General features: G+C 24.3%; 1 protein-coding gene across 1 annotated transcript; it reads right to left on the reverse strand.

Moving 5' to 3' along the window:
* Positions 1-12,611: 12,611 nt before the first annotated feature.
* On the reverse strand, positions 12,612-15,192 carry LOC114168850 (aspartate carbamoyltransferase). Its single transcript, XM_028053816.2, has 3 exons — positions 14,983-15,192; positions 14,544-14,599; positions 12,612-13,079 (listed from the first exon to the last, which is right to left on the reverse strand). The coding sequence occupies exons 1-3, from the start codon at positions 15,062-15,064 to the stop codon at positions 12,939-12,941; spliced, it is 279 nt and encodes a 92-aa protein (XP_027909617.1). The 5' UTR covers positions 15,065-15,192; the 3' UTR covers positions 12,612-12,938.
* Between the last annotated feature and the right edge of the window lie 1,941 nt (positions 15,193-17,133).

The raw sequence follows: 17,133 nt of genomic DNA on the forward strand, positions 1-17,133 counted from the left end.
TTCGTTAGTTCATTCGTGTTTTTTAGAAAATGTATGATAATACCTTTCTCAATAGAAATATTCAAGCAAAGTCTTATAATTTAATTATGAAAATAATAGTAACAATGATAGTAATAATAATTAAAAAAGGCATAGAATAAAAAAGTTCTGTTATGACTGAAGTATAATTCGCAAATATCATAACTCGTCGTTTTCACTTTATAAAGAAAACTTAAAAATATTTAACTGATTACAAAATAATAGAAAAACTGATTAAAATTGATTTATTTAATCTATTATTCTGTAGTTTAATAGTTTGCTTTAAAAATTCAATAATTGAGCAAATAGTTGATTATCTTTTAATTAAGTTGAGTAACAACTACCTTGAAAGTAATTCCACAGTTTTATTATATTACAATATGTTTATACTTAATAAATTTGTAATATAAGTTTTGTCAAATTAAGGACTAGTTTATTTTTTATTTTTATTTTACACTCATTTTAATTATTACAAAATAAAATAATTTTGGTATCTAATATGATCAATTTAGTAGGCAAGAGAAAAAAACTCAAAATAACATTTGATCATAATCAAATAATAAATTCCTTAAAAAAAGTACAAGTCATTATTAGAGTACAAAAAACATAAACATTGGAGTCTATTATAGATATCTATTACAAAAAGAATAGATGGCTACTATTAGTTTAGACCACTCACAAGTTTCACAAATAGATGAAAATGTTCCAAGAAGAATCCTACATGATTTGGTTGGTTTTGGAGGTTCTTGGACTAGTCTTGGATAGGGATAGGTTACAAAAGCATAATTTTGTGTTCTAAAGGTTCTTAATTGGGGTTGGAAATGAATTGGGAGAGCTTGGTTTGAATTTAGGAAAGTTTTTTGGAGCAAAAATTGGTATCTTGCATAAATGTGTCTAGGTTAGACAATGGTAGGGTTTTCTTGAATTATGATGGTGTTTAGGGTGGGTTTGTGAAAGATAGCCAAGAATTACCTTGGAGCCTTGGTTAAGGAAGTTTGTTTGGTTCTTAGGTTGGTTTGGTATCTGATGGTAGCTAAATGATAGATTGGGTTAGAAGATGACTATCATATGTTGTTCTTCAAAGATTAAGACTATGATTGAAAAAATAATTGGAATCTTACTATTGATATATGAAGTTAAAGAAAAGAGATGATTTTTCATTCTATTTATTGACATTTTTTTATTAACAAAGAATAAATAAATTATAGGAGAACACTTAAGGGGTGCTCTAACCCTTTTACAATACACAATTAGTCGAGAGAGATAGAGAAGCATAACAACATGGTCATACAAAATAGGATAGTCACCGAAACAAACATAAGCTATTGTAACAAAGGACAAACCTCTTCTACAAGCCCACAAAACATTACCAGTTCAAAGACATAGTTATAACCTTGGCAAATGATAGGCAATGGCTATCCAAGTAAAAACTTAACCACCTAACTAGCAAAACCTTTTAGGAATGTTGGTGTTTCCAGCATCTGTTTGTTTATTCACATAACTAACTTGTTTGTTTAGTTTCATAAACAAAAAGTGAAAATCATTTTAGCATGTCGAGATTTATTTCAAAAGACTCCTAGCACCTAAGACAAACGCATAAGTATCCTCTAAGGTTGTAAAATTGTTATAAGTTTGATAAATAATTATTTTATTGATTCAATGTCTTAATACAACACTTCATATGGAAATTTATGTATCATGCAATATTGAATCTCAATTTCATTTATTTTAGGAAGACTATGAAAAAATTATGGGTTAAGTATGTTTTTATTTTCTGAACTTTGACTCAAAATTGGAATTTGTTCAGTTTTGAAACTTTCATAAATTTTGGTTCCTAAATTTTAAAAATGAATGGATATAATCATTTTAACCCAATTATGTTAACTTTTTTGACATGTCGAATGCGTTTTATGTTAGTATTGAAGTTGTTTACATCGTTTGACACATTCCCGGCTAAATATCTGTTAGGAAATACGTTTGACACCTAAAAAAAGTTAACGTAAGTGGATTAAAAAGATTATATTCATTCATTTTTAAAGTTTAGGAACCTAAATGTATCGAAGTTTTGGACATGGACAAATTCTAATTTTGGATCAAAGTTCAAGAACTAAAAACATACTTAACCCAAAAATTATTGTTGACAAAGACCCCATTCAGGGGACAACAAAGGATGATGTGTCTAGTCGTTCATACGATGATAGCATATTATATATGCGATGTTATAGGAGCATTGGACAAAAAAGGATGACTTTATGGGCTAGGATCAACAAGTGACAAATTCAACCTTTTGTTTATTATTCTTCTTCTTCAAGTTCTTCAAATGTCATTATATCAAGTGTCTAGAATATGTAAAATCTTCATACAAATTTGACACTTATCATGCTTTAATTGATCATATTTTGTATGTGAACAACTCCTTTTAGCTTATAATTACAAAATGAAGCACTAAGAAAAAGAAAATATGAAATTGATGATTTTTTTATAATTTTGCAGCAATTTCTCAAAGAATTAAAGATGATGCAGCTGAGCCCCAAAATCTGAGCTCTAGTAAGACGGTCAAGGAAAGATCCAGAATGTGACTTTTGGACTTGAGCCACAACAAAATGGTGCTCAACACTTAAGGAGATGCATGACTGATCCACAAGAGAATGATGTTTGGCACTTAAGGTTGTGCATGATTGAGCCACAAAAAGATGGTGCTGAGCCACAGAAGCGGCAAAGACAAAAGAAAACCTTTAAAGAATGAAACATTTGTGGTTGAGCGCCAAAAGTTAGGCTGAGTACCGCCCAAAAATTTCTATAAATAAAGATCTTAAGTCCTTATTAGAAGCATTGAGTGGAGGCTTAAATATGCAGTAATATAGTAGGAATGAGTTTGTGAGATTAGAAAGAATGTTTTAAATGTAAATACTATATGTCTATATGCTACTGGATTTGTATTACATCGTTCTACTCCATGAGTAGTTGATTTCTTTGTGGCAATATCAATGGAGCAATAATCTTCTTATACTTTTTTTCCATTTATGCAGATTATATCTTAGATGTTTATACTTTCCCTTGATTTGGTTCATTTTTAATGCTTGTCTCGGGGTACTCCTTAGAGCATGATCTAATTGTTGGAAGGTCCTAGAATGAGATTTCAACAACAAAACTAACTAATTCAAAATCAGATTAAACCAGTAATTAGGGATGGAATTGTGCGTTGGAACCAATAACCAGACTCGTCCCCGTCTTACCCCATTGTCACCCTTAATTGAGGGAGAGGAAGTGGAGAAGAGAAGGGTTGCCATATGTTAGCACACACAACCATATGGCATGACCATTGTTCAACATTGTTTGTCACATTACCAAATATTTAACATCGTCGGCTCACAAGTAGGCTTGAGCAGCAATCAAATTGAGTCAAATTCAGACCCAATCTAATCAATCTAGTATACTAGACCCTTTGATTTCTTGGATTAATCAAATTCAAATTTTTTGGATTACGGGTTAATGGGTGAATAACAATAGGTTATGTGTGATGAAAAAATGAAAGAAAAAAAAAATCAAAGATATTTTAGTTTGTAATCCAAAAACTGGGATATCCCTCGCGATTGTCACACATTTGACCGCATAAAGATATAATAAGATACATTTTGAAAGACTTACCCAACATGTTTTGCTTATTAAAAAATCAAACCTTGAAACGATGAGATTTAAAACAAGGATGAAGAGGTGAACATCATTCATAGTTTTCAAAATATTAATGAACAGCGAAAAGTTAAAACAAAGATGAAACAACGAGTTTTCAAAAATTAATAAAGAGAAAATCATAAGGACGCAACTCATGCATTAATAAAATATAAGGATAAAATTAATCTAAATTTTTTTGGATAAAAAAAAATCATAATTTCACATATAAGTCCAGAAATTAAAAATATATTTAAGTTTATTATCATGCTCTTTTCTGATACTTTTACTTTTTATTCTTTTTAATAAAAATGTCTAACTATCCTTTTCAAGTGTTTAATATTGAAGATAGTTAGTGTACTAGGTAACTTAACTTTTCTTTCTTTGGTTCATTATTTCATTTTATTTGAATTTTTTTTTTAGTTACACAAATGCTCACTTTCTTTCGATGTTTAACTATATTCACCAAGTTTATTCAAATTGTAAAGTATTTTTCCTTTTAACATTTGTAAAAATAACAGATACTACAATTGTAATAAAATTTCAATTCTGTATAATTATTTACTTCTTTTAATAATTATTTAACATTCATGTATTTATTATAATATTTATATAATTATACTTAATTAAATATTTCACATTAAACAAAATATATATATTCTTTCATTATTTTTTTATAATATTATATTTTACTTATTGTGATTTTTATCTTCTTAGAAACATTATTTATATAGTATTTATAATATATTGACAGAAACAAATATAAATATCCATTTATTTCACAGAATGAGAATGAAAACGCGACAAATCTTATATTAGAGGAATGAATACAATGATGAATATAAAAAAATTAATAATAGATATAGTAAAATCCCACCTATATAAAACTCATAAATTTTATCATCTATTAAAATAAATAGTAGTGTGTTAAAATACGTTTTCTACCCTTTTTCTGTATAGTGGAAACACATGCGTATTATTTTTTATTGTAAAAAATAATAAAATTAATAATAATATTTTATTATTATAATTATAAAAAAACAGTAATAGTTTTACTATTATAGTTATTATTCTAGGTAATTTTTTAATTAAAAAATTATTATATTAAAGAAAACCATTAAATTTTTAAAAAATGGTATTATATATATATATATAACAATAATAAAGAGGATTCCTTCTTTTGTGTTCACATTTAAAAACACCAATTTTATCCTTTAAAATATAATTATTTATTAAATTTTTGAGAATTTACCGTTATGTTTATAAATACTTTTTCTTTATTTATCAACAATTATTCTTTCATATTTTCTTATATTATTTTAATAAATATAATTTTATTTTATATATTAATTTAATAACATTATATTATCATCATCTATTTACATAATATGCATGATATTAACATAATATGCATGGTATTATATATATATATATATATATATATATATATATATATATATATATATTCCGATTTGGAGTTTTTTACGTTGTACAAATATTTTAAGTTTTCATATTTCTAAGATTTCTTTTATGCATATTAATAAATGAAGAAACCTTAATAATTTTGAAAAAATAAAATAATTAAAATATAATCGTCCGTTTTTCGAAAGAGTTCACTATATATTCTTTATTAATTGGGATTTGAATTATCCTACAATATTAGTACTGATTGATGCTCATTCAATTTTGATTTAAAACTTGGTTTATTTATTAAAAAATTAAGATTTCAATAATTGTTAAGTTAATAATTGATATGATTGAAATTTATGAAATTATGTGTTTTTTAAGATATTTATATTGCAAAGCACTTTCTAAAGCCCAAACCTAATTAATACTTGTATATTTTAATTTATCACATCTTTTTAATTTTTCCTTTAACTGCATTTTCAATTTAGATTTACATTTTATTATTCTTTTTTTTATCTTTTTTTATCTCTTATTTTATTTTGTATCTATATCTTTTATTTTAATTGTATCACTTATTTTTATTGTTATTTCTTAATCGATTGATTAGTAACAATTTTCAAGGAATGAAAATTATAATGAATAAATTAATTTAGATTATTTGCGTAAGAAACTAATATTTCAATCAATTTAAGAGTTGATAAATAATATAATTGGAATTTATCAAATTAAAATTTGTTTTTCAGTAATTTGTATGATGGATAACTTTCTAAAATTCAATCCTAATTTTTTTTTTCATATTTCAATTTTAATATTCTTTTTATTTGTACTTCCATTCATGTTTAACATTTTCAATTTAGAGTTTGATTTATTATTTTTCGTATTTTTTTATTCTTATCTTTATTTTTGTCTCTTATATATTTTACTTTATTTTTTATCTTTATCTCTTATCTTTATTATTATCTTATAATTGTATTTTTATCTCTTATTTTGTATCTATATCTTTTATCTTTTATTTTAATTGTATCACTTATTTTTATTGTTATTTCTTAATTGATTGATTAGTAACAATTTTCAAGGAATGAAAATTATAGTGAATAAATTAATTTAGATTATTTACGTAAGAAACTAATATTTCAATCAATTTAAGAGTTGATAAATAATATAATTGGAATTTATCAAATTAAAATTTGTTTTTCAGTAATTTGTATGATGGATAACTTTCTAAAATTCAATCCTTTTTTTTTCATATTTCAACTTTAATATTCTTTTTATTTGTACTTCCATTCATGTATAACATTTTCAATTTAGAGTTTCATTTATTATTTTTCATAATTTTTATTCTTATCTTTATTTCTGTATCTTATATATTTTACTTTATTTTTTTTATCTTTATCTCTTATCTTTATTATTATCTTATAATTGTATCTTTTATCTCTTATTTTGTATCTATATCTTTTATCTTTTATTTTAATTGTATCACTTATTTTTATTGTTATTTCTTAATTGATTGATTAGTAACAATTTTTAAGGAATGAAAATTATAATTAATAAATTAATTTAGATTATTTACGTGAGAAACTAATATTTCAATCAATTTAAGAGTTGATAAATAATATAATTGGAATTTATCAAATTAAAATTTGTTTTTCGGTAATTTGTATGATGGATAACTTTTTAAAATTCAATCCTAATTCTTTTTTTCATATTTCAATTTTAATATTCTTTTTATTTGTACTTCCATTCATGTATAACATTTTCAATTTAGAGTTTCATTTATTATTTTTCATCATTTTTATTCTTATCTTTATTTTTGTATCTTATATATTTTACTTTATCTTTTTATCTTTATCTCTTATCTTTATTATTATCTTATAATTTTATCTATATCTTATTTCTTTATCTTTTACCATTTAATTTCTTATTTAAATGGAATGCATTGAATGAGATTAAACCATCATTCCCCTTTCAAGAGTAGAGTTTGATCGTAAGCACCATCATTCTCTTACGCAAATATTATTCATTCTCTTACACAAACTATGGAGGTAGAAACTATGAGTTTTCAAAGATCATCATCAACTACTTGTATGTCTTGGATAAATGGTAATTGTTCTAAAGGTGAAGATTGTAGAGACTTACATTGGTGGGTTGATACCAACAAGGTGAGTTGTTTTTCTTATCATTTTTTATTAAGATTCTAATTCATATCAATTATATAATTTATTCATTAACTGATAAACAAAGTTTCTTTTTCAGACGGATAATTCAAGAGTTGGAAGATTAGTTTGCTGGAGACCGCCTCCAAGAGGATTTATAAAGATTAATTGCGATGGAGCTTACACTTACGATGGAACAAAGGCGGCTGCCGGAGGTGTTATTAGAGACTCTGAGGGTGAGTTTCTATTTGCCTTCTCTACTGTCTTGAGAGCCGGATCAGCAGCAGAGGCTGAATTATTTGCAATAAAGATCGGAATGGAAATAGCAATGTCAATAGGATATAATAATATGATTGTTGAGAGTGATTCCCAAACAGCTGTCCAACTTATTAATTTGGGAGCCCTCCAACAAAGCCATCCTTTTTTTCCTCTTGTTTCTACAATAATTCAAATGGGTGCAAAAGTTGACTACATTACTTGGAATCACGTGTTTAGAGAAACTAACTCTGTAGCCGATGGTCTTGCCAAATATGGACTATCGTTATCTTTGAACTCACCTGTAGTTCTATTTAAGTTTGCTCCCACTTTCCTTCACTTTCCTTTGTATATGGATAAAATTGGAAAAATATATTCTCGTTGAATGTATTTTTCTTTCATAAATAAAAAAGATTATTAAAAATTTTCTTGCATTCTTTATTATTTTATTGTAGATGTTGTAGGATACAATAATTAGTTATTGTATTTATCAATTTTTAAAGAATAATATTGTTGTTGAAGTTTTAAAAAAAATATAAATATCTTATTTAGATGACACTAGTGAAAACATTACACGCATATGTGTATTCACTTCTTGTATGATAGTAAAAAACTATAAAATTGATAAAAATATTGTTATTATTATAATTATTATTCTATGAAATTTTTTAATAAAAAAATTATTAAGTTTTAAAAAATGTCAAATTGAGAAAAACGGTCAAGTTTAAAAAAAATAGTTATCTGAAGGGTAAAATTGATAAAATAATAATTTTAATTTAATTTTTTTTATTTAAATGGTAAAACTTTATATGAAAATCTGAAAAGTATCATTATTATTTTTATTAAAATATGAAAACGTCTCTTTTATTATTTTCAATGTATAATTTTTACAAATTCTAATATATATTTTTTAAACCGTTTGATCAGTTTTCTAAAAGAATAAATTAATAAGAATTTTTCTTAGGTCAATTTCTGTAAACTTAAAATAAGTATTCTTTTATTAATTTTTTCAAAAATAAAATCTTCCCCATTTCATTAAAAATTAAAAAGAAAACTACAAAGTAACCCATTCTTCATCATCATCATCATCATCCTTAATAAAATAACCAACCTAGCTTCTTTTATACACATTACAAAACAATAGAATATAAATTTTGTGAACCATAGAACTCACGAAAGATACTTTTTTTCTTCATAATCAACTTGTTATTTTGTCGAGTTGTGTGCGTGTAACATAGAAAGGGAAAAGAGATACACAAGTTAAGACATGATTGGTAGAGAATTTTGCACACTCAAAAAGAAGTTTCAATTGTGCACGCAAAATCGATTACAATAACTACGTGTCTTCGTAATTCATATTGTGTTCTCTTTCAACTTCTCCATTTTCAACTTCTACATCAAATTTGCATATTCTTATATATTAGGTTTTTATTAGGTTTAGGTAAAGTGTGAGCATGTAGTATCTTAAAGGGTTTAATATGTTTTTGGTACCAGTGAATTTTAGAATTAGTCAATTTTAAAACTTTAAACTAATTTAATCATTCATCTTTTAAAATATGTGAATTTAGTCAAATTTTGTTAAGTTTATTTAACATTTCAAACGTGTTTCATAGTAATATTTAACTTAACATGAAAGCAAAAATGTATCAAATAATATAAACAACTTAAATACAATATTGAAATATGTACGAAACATCGAATAAACCTAACAAAATTTGATTAAAAGGACTAAATCCACTTATTTCGAAAAATGAAGGACTAAATTGGTCCAAAATTTTGAAATGGACTAATTTTAAAATTTACTGAAAGTTAAGAGACCAAAATCATATTTAACCTCATGTTAAAATATAAAAATGGGTTTTTTTTTTATACATGTAAATCTTTCGTCAATGTTTTAAAGCTTCTCTCTAATTAATATGATGGAATTAAGTAAAGTTCCACTAAGAATTACCTTAATCAAAAATAAAATATTTGTTTATACTTGTATATCATACGAAAAACATAAAAAGATCAAATATCTTATGTAGATTTAATAGTTTCTTAAATTAAATTTAGAGTCAAAAGTGCAAAAAGAAAAAAATCTCCTACAAGTCCATGCCCGTGAGCCCATCTTCCCATATATGGGTTGCATATTAACCAGAAATTAAGAGAAGCCCATTTTGTTGGCCCAAAGCATTTGAGTAGAATGATAAATTACAATGTTTTTCTTGACGAAACACCCTTTAAAGAAATTAAAATGATTATAATTTATAATATAATAAATTCATCATATATATATATATATATATATATATATATATATTTATCATATATTTTATTTTATTTAAAAATCATAATATTTTGAAAGGAACCATTATCTTAAATATGCAACACTTCAACTATATTATAATATAATTATGATTTTATTCTCTTTCATGAAGATTTATAATTTATATAACTCGTTCAATATTATTTCGCGTAATGTTATTTTTATTTCAATTACAAATTACACATATTAATTTTAGAAAATAATAATATGAATATTATATTTGAAAAAAATTATTATATTTAAATACACAAAATAAGTTTTTTTTTTTTGTTTTTTAATTGTTGTGTTTTTAAAATTTGAAATTCGAATTACTCCATCCAATTTTTAAAAAATATAAACACACAAGGTAAAAGAAGAGTTGATTTTAATCGATATTATCAATTTCAGTTATTTTTTAGATGGATTCAATTTGAACCACTCTTACTTAATTTAAGTTCTTTCATAGTTATTACAAGAAAATCCTTTGAATGATGACTAATTTTAGTGATAAAAATAATTATTCATTATAGTGATAAATTTAAATACTAATTTATAAACTAAAAATTATTTGTAACTAAAATAGTTTTAGAAAATTACAATTAGTCTCTAAATTGGTAATTAAATGATTTTTATTGTGAATTGGTTTCTAAATTGGTTACTAACACTAGCTATGAAAGTTTTGACTATAAGAAAAATTGATTTTTAATTAGAAAATTGATTTCTAAAGATATATTTTATTGCTAAAATTAGTTATTATTTAAGAGTTTTCTGGTAGTGAACTCATTACTCCAAGAATTATTGTGTGAAAAAATATCAACTCCAAATCATTCTCACTTCAACCAATAGTTAAAACCAAAATTTATATCTCTCACACAAAATCATTCCATTTTTTTTTTTGAAAATTTTCCACATAAGCTTAAAATAAATCAATTTACAAGAATTTAAAAAATAACCATAATGTATATCACTTAATTCATCTAGATTTTAGCCTTTCTTTTCTTCAAATCACTCACCAATAAAATTGCAAGTCTTTAACTTATTAAATAATCATTTATATTTCTAATATCATTGGAAAAAAAAGTTAAGATATTATGAAAATTTTGAATTACTATCTCACTTAAAAGTCAATATATATAAAGGGTATCAACATTTTGACAACTATATCATCCTATATAACTAGTCTACAAATCATGCACATGATATTATATATATATAATTTCAAATTTTGGATACTCTTATAATAATTTAATATTTATAATTAAAATTTAGTGGTTGTCTCTATAGTCTTTGAAATGAAATTGGTACTTATAGTGAGTCGTTGACTATGATGTCACATCATCCCAAAAGTGTCACACTCATTACTTGTTATTAATATATGCTTTTTTTTCTTCACATTATATATGCAAGTGGGAGAAGGAGAGGTTCGTTAGGGTTACTATTTGCATTGTTACATTTCAAAATATTTAAGTTTTGATTGCTAAAAATGTAATGAATGAGTTGAAGAGACTAGGTTTAGATGAAATGTGCGACTCATTATTTTTATTTAAATATTCTTTTAATCAACAAAAAAAAATATATATATAAAAAACAAGAGTATTTAAAGTATTCTAACACATGTACACAATTTATTTACAGAACTAAAAAAAAAAGAAGATGATATTTGTTCTTAAATTTTTTCAATAGAACTCATCCTCCTAGTATAATAAACTTTATTTAGGAATGGTAGATGGTAAGAGGAAAAACGGAAAAATAGTTCTTTTTTTCTTTAGTTAAATTAATTTATATATAAGTTAAAAAATGAAAAACAGAATAAATTATACGAAAAAGTTTGCAAAGCATACATACCAAAGCTTAAAGCAAATTATGCTCGTAATAAGTTTCATCCAAAAAAACACATGATACTTTTTTTTTTGCCTTTTAACTTGTACAACTATATTAACTCAAAATAATAGAGTGTCAATGTAATTTTCTCTAAAATTTAATATATATATATATATATATATATATATATATATATATATATATATATATATATATATATATATATAAACATTGTCTCAACAATATTTATTGAGAATGGAAAATTTCTATAGGAATGTAATTAGTGTACTTTCATTATAATTAACTATAATTAAAGAAGGATATGGCTTGTTCGTTAATAAATTTATTTGAAATTAAAAGTCATATAAAATTTCTTTAAAAAAAGATTGAACTTTTACTCTTAGAGTGAATGAAAATTTCACATCTAAATTTTAATTTCCTCCCATAGTGTTTGATATAAAGTAGGCAACGTACTGAAAAATAAAATATATTTTTTACAATCATCCCATCATAACGTAAAAATTTATTATTTTTTATAATAATGATTTTAATGCTTAGTTATTATGTTATCTTTGTTTGAGGTGATTTAGGGTTTGTTTGGAAACAATTTCAGAAAATTGATTCTATTTGATGTGAAAAAATTAATTTTAGTTGATGGAAGCCATTAAGAAACATGATAACCTTATTTTGCATCAAAATTTTCAATTCAAGTAACAAAAGTCGTTCGCTATTTTATAATAATCACGATATATCATTTTGTATTATTCATATAATTCTAATATTTCTTAATTTGTGGAGACAAATAAACATGATAAAAGTTAAAATTAACATATAAAATATTTTTTTTAAATTCAAATAAAATATTTTTTTGATCGATTAACATATAAAAGTTCTTAAACTATAAGTGTATACATGAACAAAACATGTAACAAAAAAATTATTTGTTATTTTCTTAACAATTTTTTTTTCTCTTATATATTTAAGAAAAGCAACAATAGATGTAGACAAATAATATATGTATTAATTACTTTTATTCACATAAGTACACATTTACCATCTAAGAAAACACCAAGTATATATGTATATTATATATATGGACTCATACAACAAAACTTGAACTATATAAAACACACATGCATCTTCTAATAGATCTATATATTATATATATAATTATAATACTAACTTACTAGGGTTCCAACTGTATTTCTTCTTCTATATAGCATACTATATATATCTTACATGATTAAGATAAGAAGACATTATTTATGGTAGTTTATGCCAATACACCAACTTCCAAGATTCTCATAATATTGATTATTGAAGTTAAGTTAATTGGGTATGAGCTTGAAAGGAGGCTTTGAAAGAGATGGTGATGGATCATATCTTCCATAGTCTTTTGTGTTAGCCCTAAGAAGCCTTTCATGGATGTTTCTTACTTCTTCTTTATTCAGTGCTTTCCTTGGTGTTCCCTAACAAAGTGACAAACCATAGGCTGAGTGTAAAGTTCATGCACATGGAAAATTAAAAAATTATACATTCTTAATCTCAATTTGATGATATGACATTGTCAAAAGTATGAATAGTTAGTTTTAATTATTTTTTTAGTACATTATAGTATTGAAAAGACTATTAAGATGATTATTCGAATTTGAATTTTGTATTGAGTTTTTAGTGTTTTACTTCTACTGTATTTTGAAGTTGTCAGAATGTCCAAAAAATCTTGTTAGGATATGTTTTTTTTAACAGGGGCTTTAATACTATGTTAGAAGTGAGCTTTAAACCTAACTCAATCCCACAAAATCGACTTGTAAGATGAGGTTTGAACCTTATTTATATACTATGAAATTGCCTTATCTTTAGTCGACGTGGAACTTCCAACAAAAGTACAATAGTTTTCATATTTAAAAATGCATTAAATTTTTTTTAATATATAATATTAGTGTATTTTAAGTATTCAATAAATGTATTTTGTAGATTCACAACACAAATTATTCACTCTAGTTTTCTATATAAAAAACCAGTGAAAGTATCATATAAATAAACAAACGTATCATATGAATTTTATACGTGAATTATGATTAATGATAATATATAATAAGGAAAAGGGTTAACACACTTTTTCTATCAAATATTTTATGATTGATTACAATTATTTAAAGTCACTTACAAAAGAGTGAATCATTGCATGTGTAGTGAAACCATCAAAATCGATGATTTGTATAAAATTCAACTTCATAGAGATTGTGTTCAAGAAATGTTACTAATAATTTCTGTAAAAAAAAAAAATACTATATTACTATTGTGTTCCACTTTTTCTTTATATATGCATGTTAAATTACTCTCATTTTCCATGTTCTCTATCATCTAATATAATATCCTCCACACACACAATACACATAATTAGAACAATAACAAAGGATTAAATAAATAAGAAGAAAAAGAAGACATATAGAAAGGAAAATTATATTTTGACTATCATTTTTTGACTCCTATCCTTTACTTCCTGACGTGACTTAGTGTGGGTAATTGATTTTTTCAAAAAAAAAAAAGATAGTGATTCATTAATCAATATCCCATACTAAACTACGTCAGGAAGTAAAGAATGGAAGTAAAAAAATGGAAGTTATAGTATCATTATCTATATAGAAATTAACAAAGAACATGTTTCAAATAGGAAGGTAAAAAAAGATGGGTAGTTCATGAATTCTGCACCATTTTGTTAGTTCAACCACAAGGTTTCACACACAGAGAGAGAAGAAGGGTGAAGAATATCAGAAAAGGTAAAACACTTTGTTCTTGGAAACTGATTCTTATACATGTGAATAACCTATTGCAGAAACTCTTATATATGAATGAAAAGCTGCATAAACAGATTAAGATCAAAACATGGTTATGTTATATATGTTATATATGAATGCATATATTATATATACCTCTTGAATTGCATTCACATCTTTCGTGAAGTTCTTGATATCCTTGGATCTTCTACCTGCATATGCATTAAGCACAGACCAAGGTGAAACTTCTGTTATTTATGGTGTTGCATCAAACAAATTTAAGACCTTATTATAGTTTTGCATATATTAATTACATGAATGTGTATGCATAATAACATATAATAATGAAAAGTTAAATAAAGTTCAGTTAATCACATGCCATGCACTTAACTGCATATATGAAGTAAAACAAGATATATAATCAAAACCCCATACTCTGATAGAAACACATTATATATATTAGCTTAACTGCTTAACTTCCATGTAAAAGTTAACCTGAACTCAACAAAATCATTGTTATTTAAGGTTTTAAACTTCGATACACATGTTTTTTTTTTTTTTCTGGGCAAAACAAAAAACATGTCAGAAGACCCACCTGCAAAAGATGGTGATAGAAGTGATGCAGAGATTAGGAGAAAGAGGAGGGTGAAGTTTTTGAGAAGCATGAGAGTACCCATTTGAGAAAGTTTGAAATTTTTCTAGGTTTGAAGATAAATGGTGTTTCCTATGTATATTGCAAGGAACAAGAAATTCCCCACAGAGGAAGCCTTTTGAAGGAAGAAACTGAAGTTGACAGTTAAATTTTGAAAGCAAGTGTTTAGAATATAAAAATCGACTATGATATTTTGACAATTTTTTCTTAAAATTTGATGTGTCATTATTTAAGTGATTTTGAAATATAGAAAAATGAGTAAACGAAAAAATGGATAACCACTTAAAAAATGCCATCACATATTATAAGAGAAAATTGTCAAAATTTAGTTGTCAAAAAAATCATTTTTCCATCCAAAAATTCAACCAGAAAAGGTGTGTGAAGACCACTTTGCTTTTGTTGGGCACTAAGTCTAAGAAGTTAGTGGAGTGACATATATTAATATGGATAATAGTTGAAATTAGACCTTAGTGGAAATTATTATATACCCCTATAAACAATTCAATTTTCTACCCTACAAAACCTTTATTTTTGCCCCTCCTTTTCAACTTTAAATATATTTTCAAACATGGAAACTTCAAGTTTTGTATGATTGGAAATGTTTTTTCTTTTCTTTTTTAAATTTTATCCAAGAACTTTACACCAAATTTCCATTTTTCTAACATACCAAAAAGTTTTGTTCAAGACTATGTTTTTGCTACCCTTTTCTTTCTTCTAAAGGTTAAAATAGTGTATAGTATTGAATAGTAAAACTTTTTTCACTGTCATATCATTCATTCAAAATCCACTGAAATGAAGACTTTTATATATCTATCTTAAAAATTGATCAAATAACAGTAAAATCGTTTACACTACTAGTTATGCATAAAACAACTCTTTTTAAGATTATCAACCATATTTTTACCCGATAAATTATATATATATATATATATATATATATATATATATATATATATATATATATATATATATATATATATATATATATATATATATATATGCTCTAAATGAATAAGAATATAAAAAAATAAATACAAACATTTTAACGTAATCTTTTGTGTCGATCATCATGCACAGACCTATACCTTTCATTTGTTAAGAAATGATATTTTAAGAAAATTTGAAATTATAATTTTGTATCCTATTATAATTAAATAATCAAATATATCATTTAATATTATTATCAAATAATTTATTAACTTACTTTTTCTTAACTCTCAACTCATAACATATAAACTTCAAGTAAGTTGATGGTATAGTTTTTGTAAACACACCCAAACTCTCTATTTGAGAACACTAAACTATTCTTAATTAATATAATCACAACCTTTGTCATCATCGTCTTGTTATTATAATAATAAAATACTAATAATACAACTTAATTAAGTTTTAAGTATTTCTTACATACATATTAGAATTTTTTAATTGAGTATTTATTAATTTTTTTTATCTATTAAGTATCTAAATTTTTTACAATTTTCTATTAAATGAATGAGGTGATTGTTGTGCTATCATGTCATCTTACTTACTTGTTTCTACTTATAAGATTTTATAGTTAATATCAAATAATATATATAGTGGTAAAATTCTAAAATAAGAAATAATTTCTATTATTTTAATTAAAAGTGTGTTAGATAAAAAGAAATTGTTCTAGTCACCTACATCGACGAGAGACAATAATTCTCTAATTAGTGTAAGTGATCAATGATGTGGAAGTAATTAAAAAACGTAATAACCTATCGTTATCTAATATATTTTTCATAAAAACAATAAAAGTCACTTGTCGTTATGTAATAAGAGTAATAGTATTTTATATTAATCACAAAATATCACACTTCTTAATACAAACATTACTAAAAAAAACTCATATTTTCTACAAATATTATTTTGAATTTTTTCAGGAAACACTTACAAATTTTGTTATGAAAAAAAAATTTGCAGGAAATTGTTGCCAATTTTTTTGTAAAATATTTTGTATAAAACACTTTTCGCAACAAATTTTATAAGAAATACTTGTGAATTTTATAATTTTGTAGGAAATAATTACGCACAAAGGAATTACCGTCAGTTAAAATTCTTAAAACAAATAACAGG

The sequence above is a fragment of the Vigna unguiculata genome, chromosome 11 (genome assembly GCF_037176805.1).
Source record: "Vigna unguiculata cultivar grain cowpea cultivar isolate G323 ecotype 2 chromosome 11, ASM3717680v1, whole genome shotgun sequence".
NCBI lineage: Eukaryota > Viridiplantae > Streptophyta > Magnoliopsida > Fabales > Fabaceae > Vigna > Vigna unguiculata.

Coding starts and splice junctions, on each gene's coding strand:
- LOC114168850 (XM_028053816.2), bottom strand. CDS start 15,064: ATGGGTACTCTCATGCTTCTCAAAAACTTCACCCTCCTCTTTCTCCTA. Junction 14,600..14,982: donor TCTATCACCATCTTTTGCAG/GTGGGTCTTCTG, acceptor ATGCATATGCAG/GTAGAAGATCCAAGGATATC. Junction 13,080..14,543: donor ATGTGAATGCAATTCAAGAG/GTATATATAATA, acceptor TCACTTTGTTAG/GGAACACCAAGGAAAGCACT.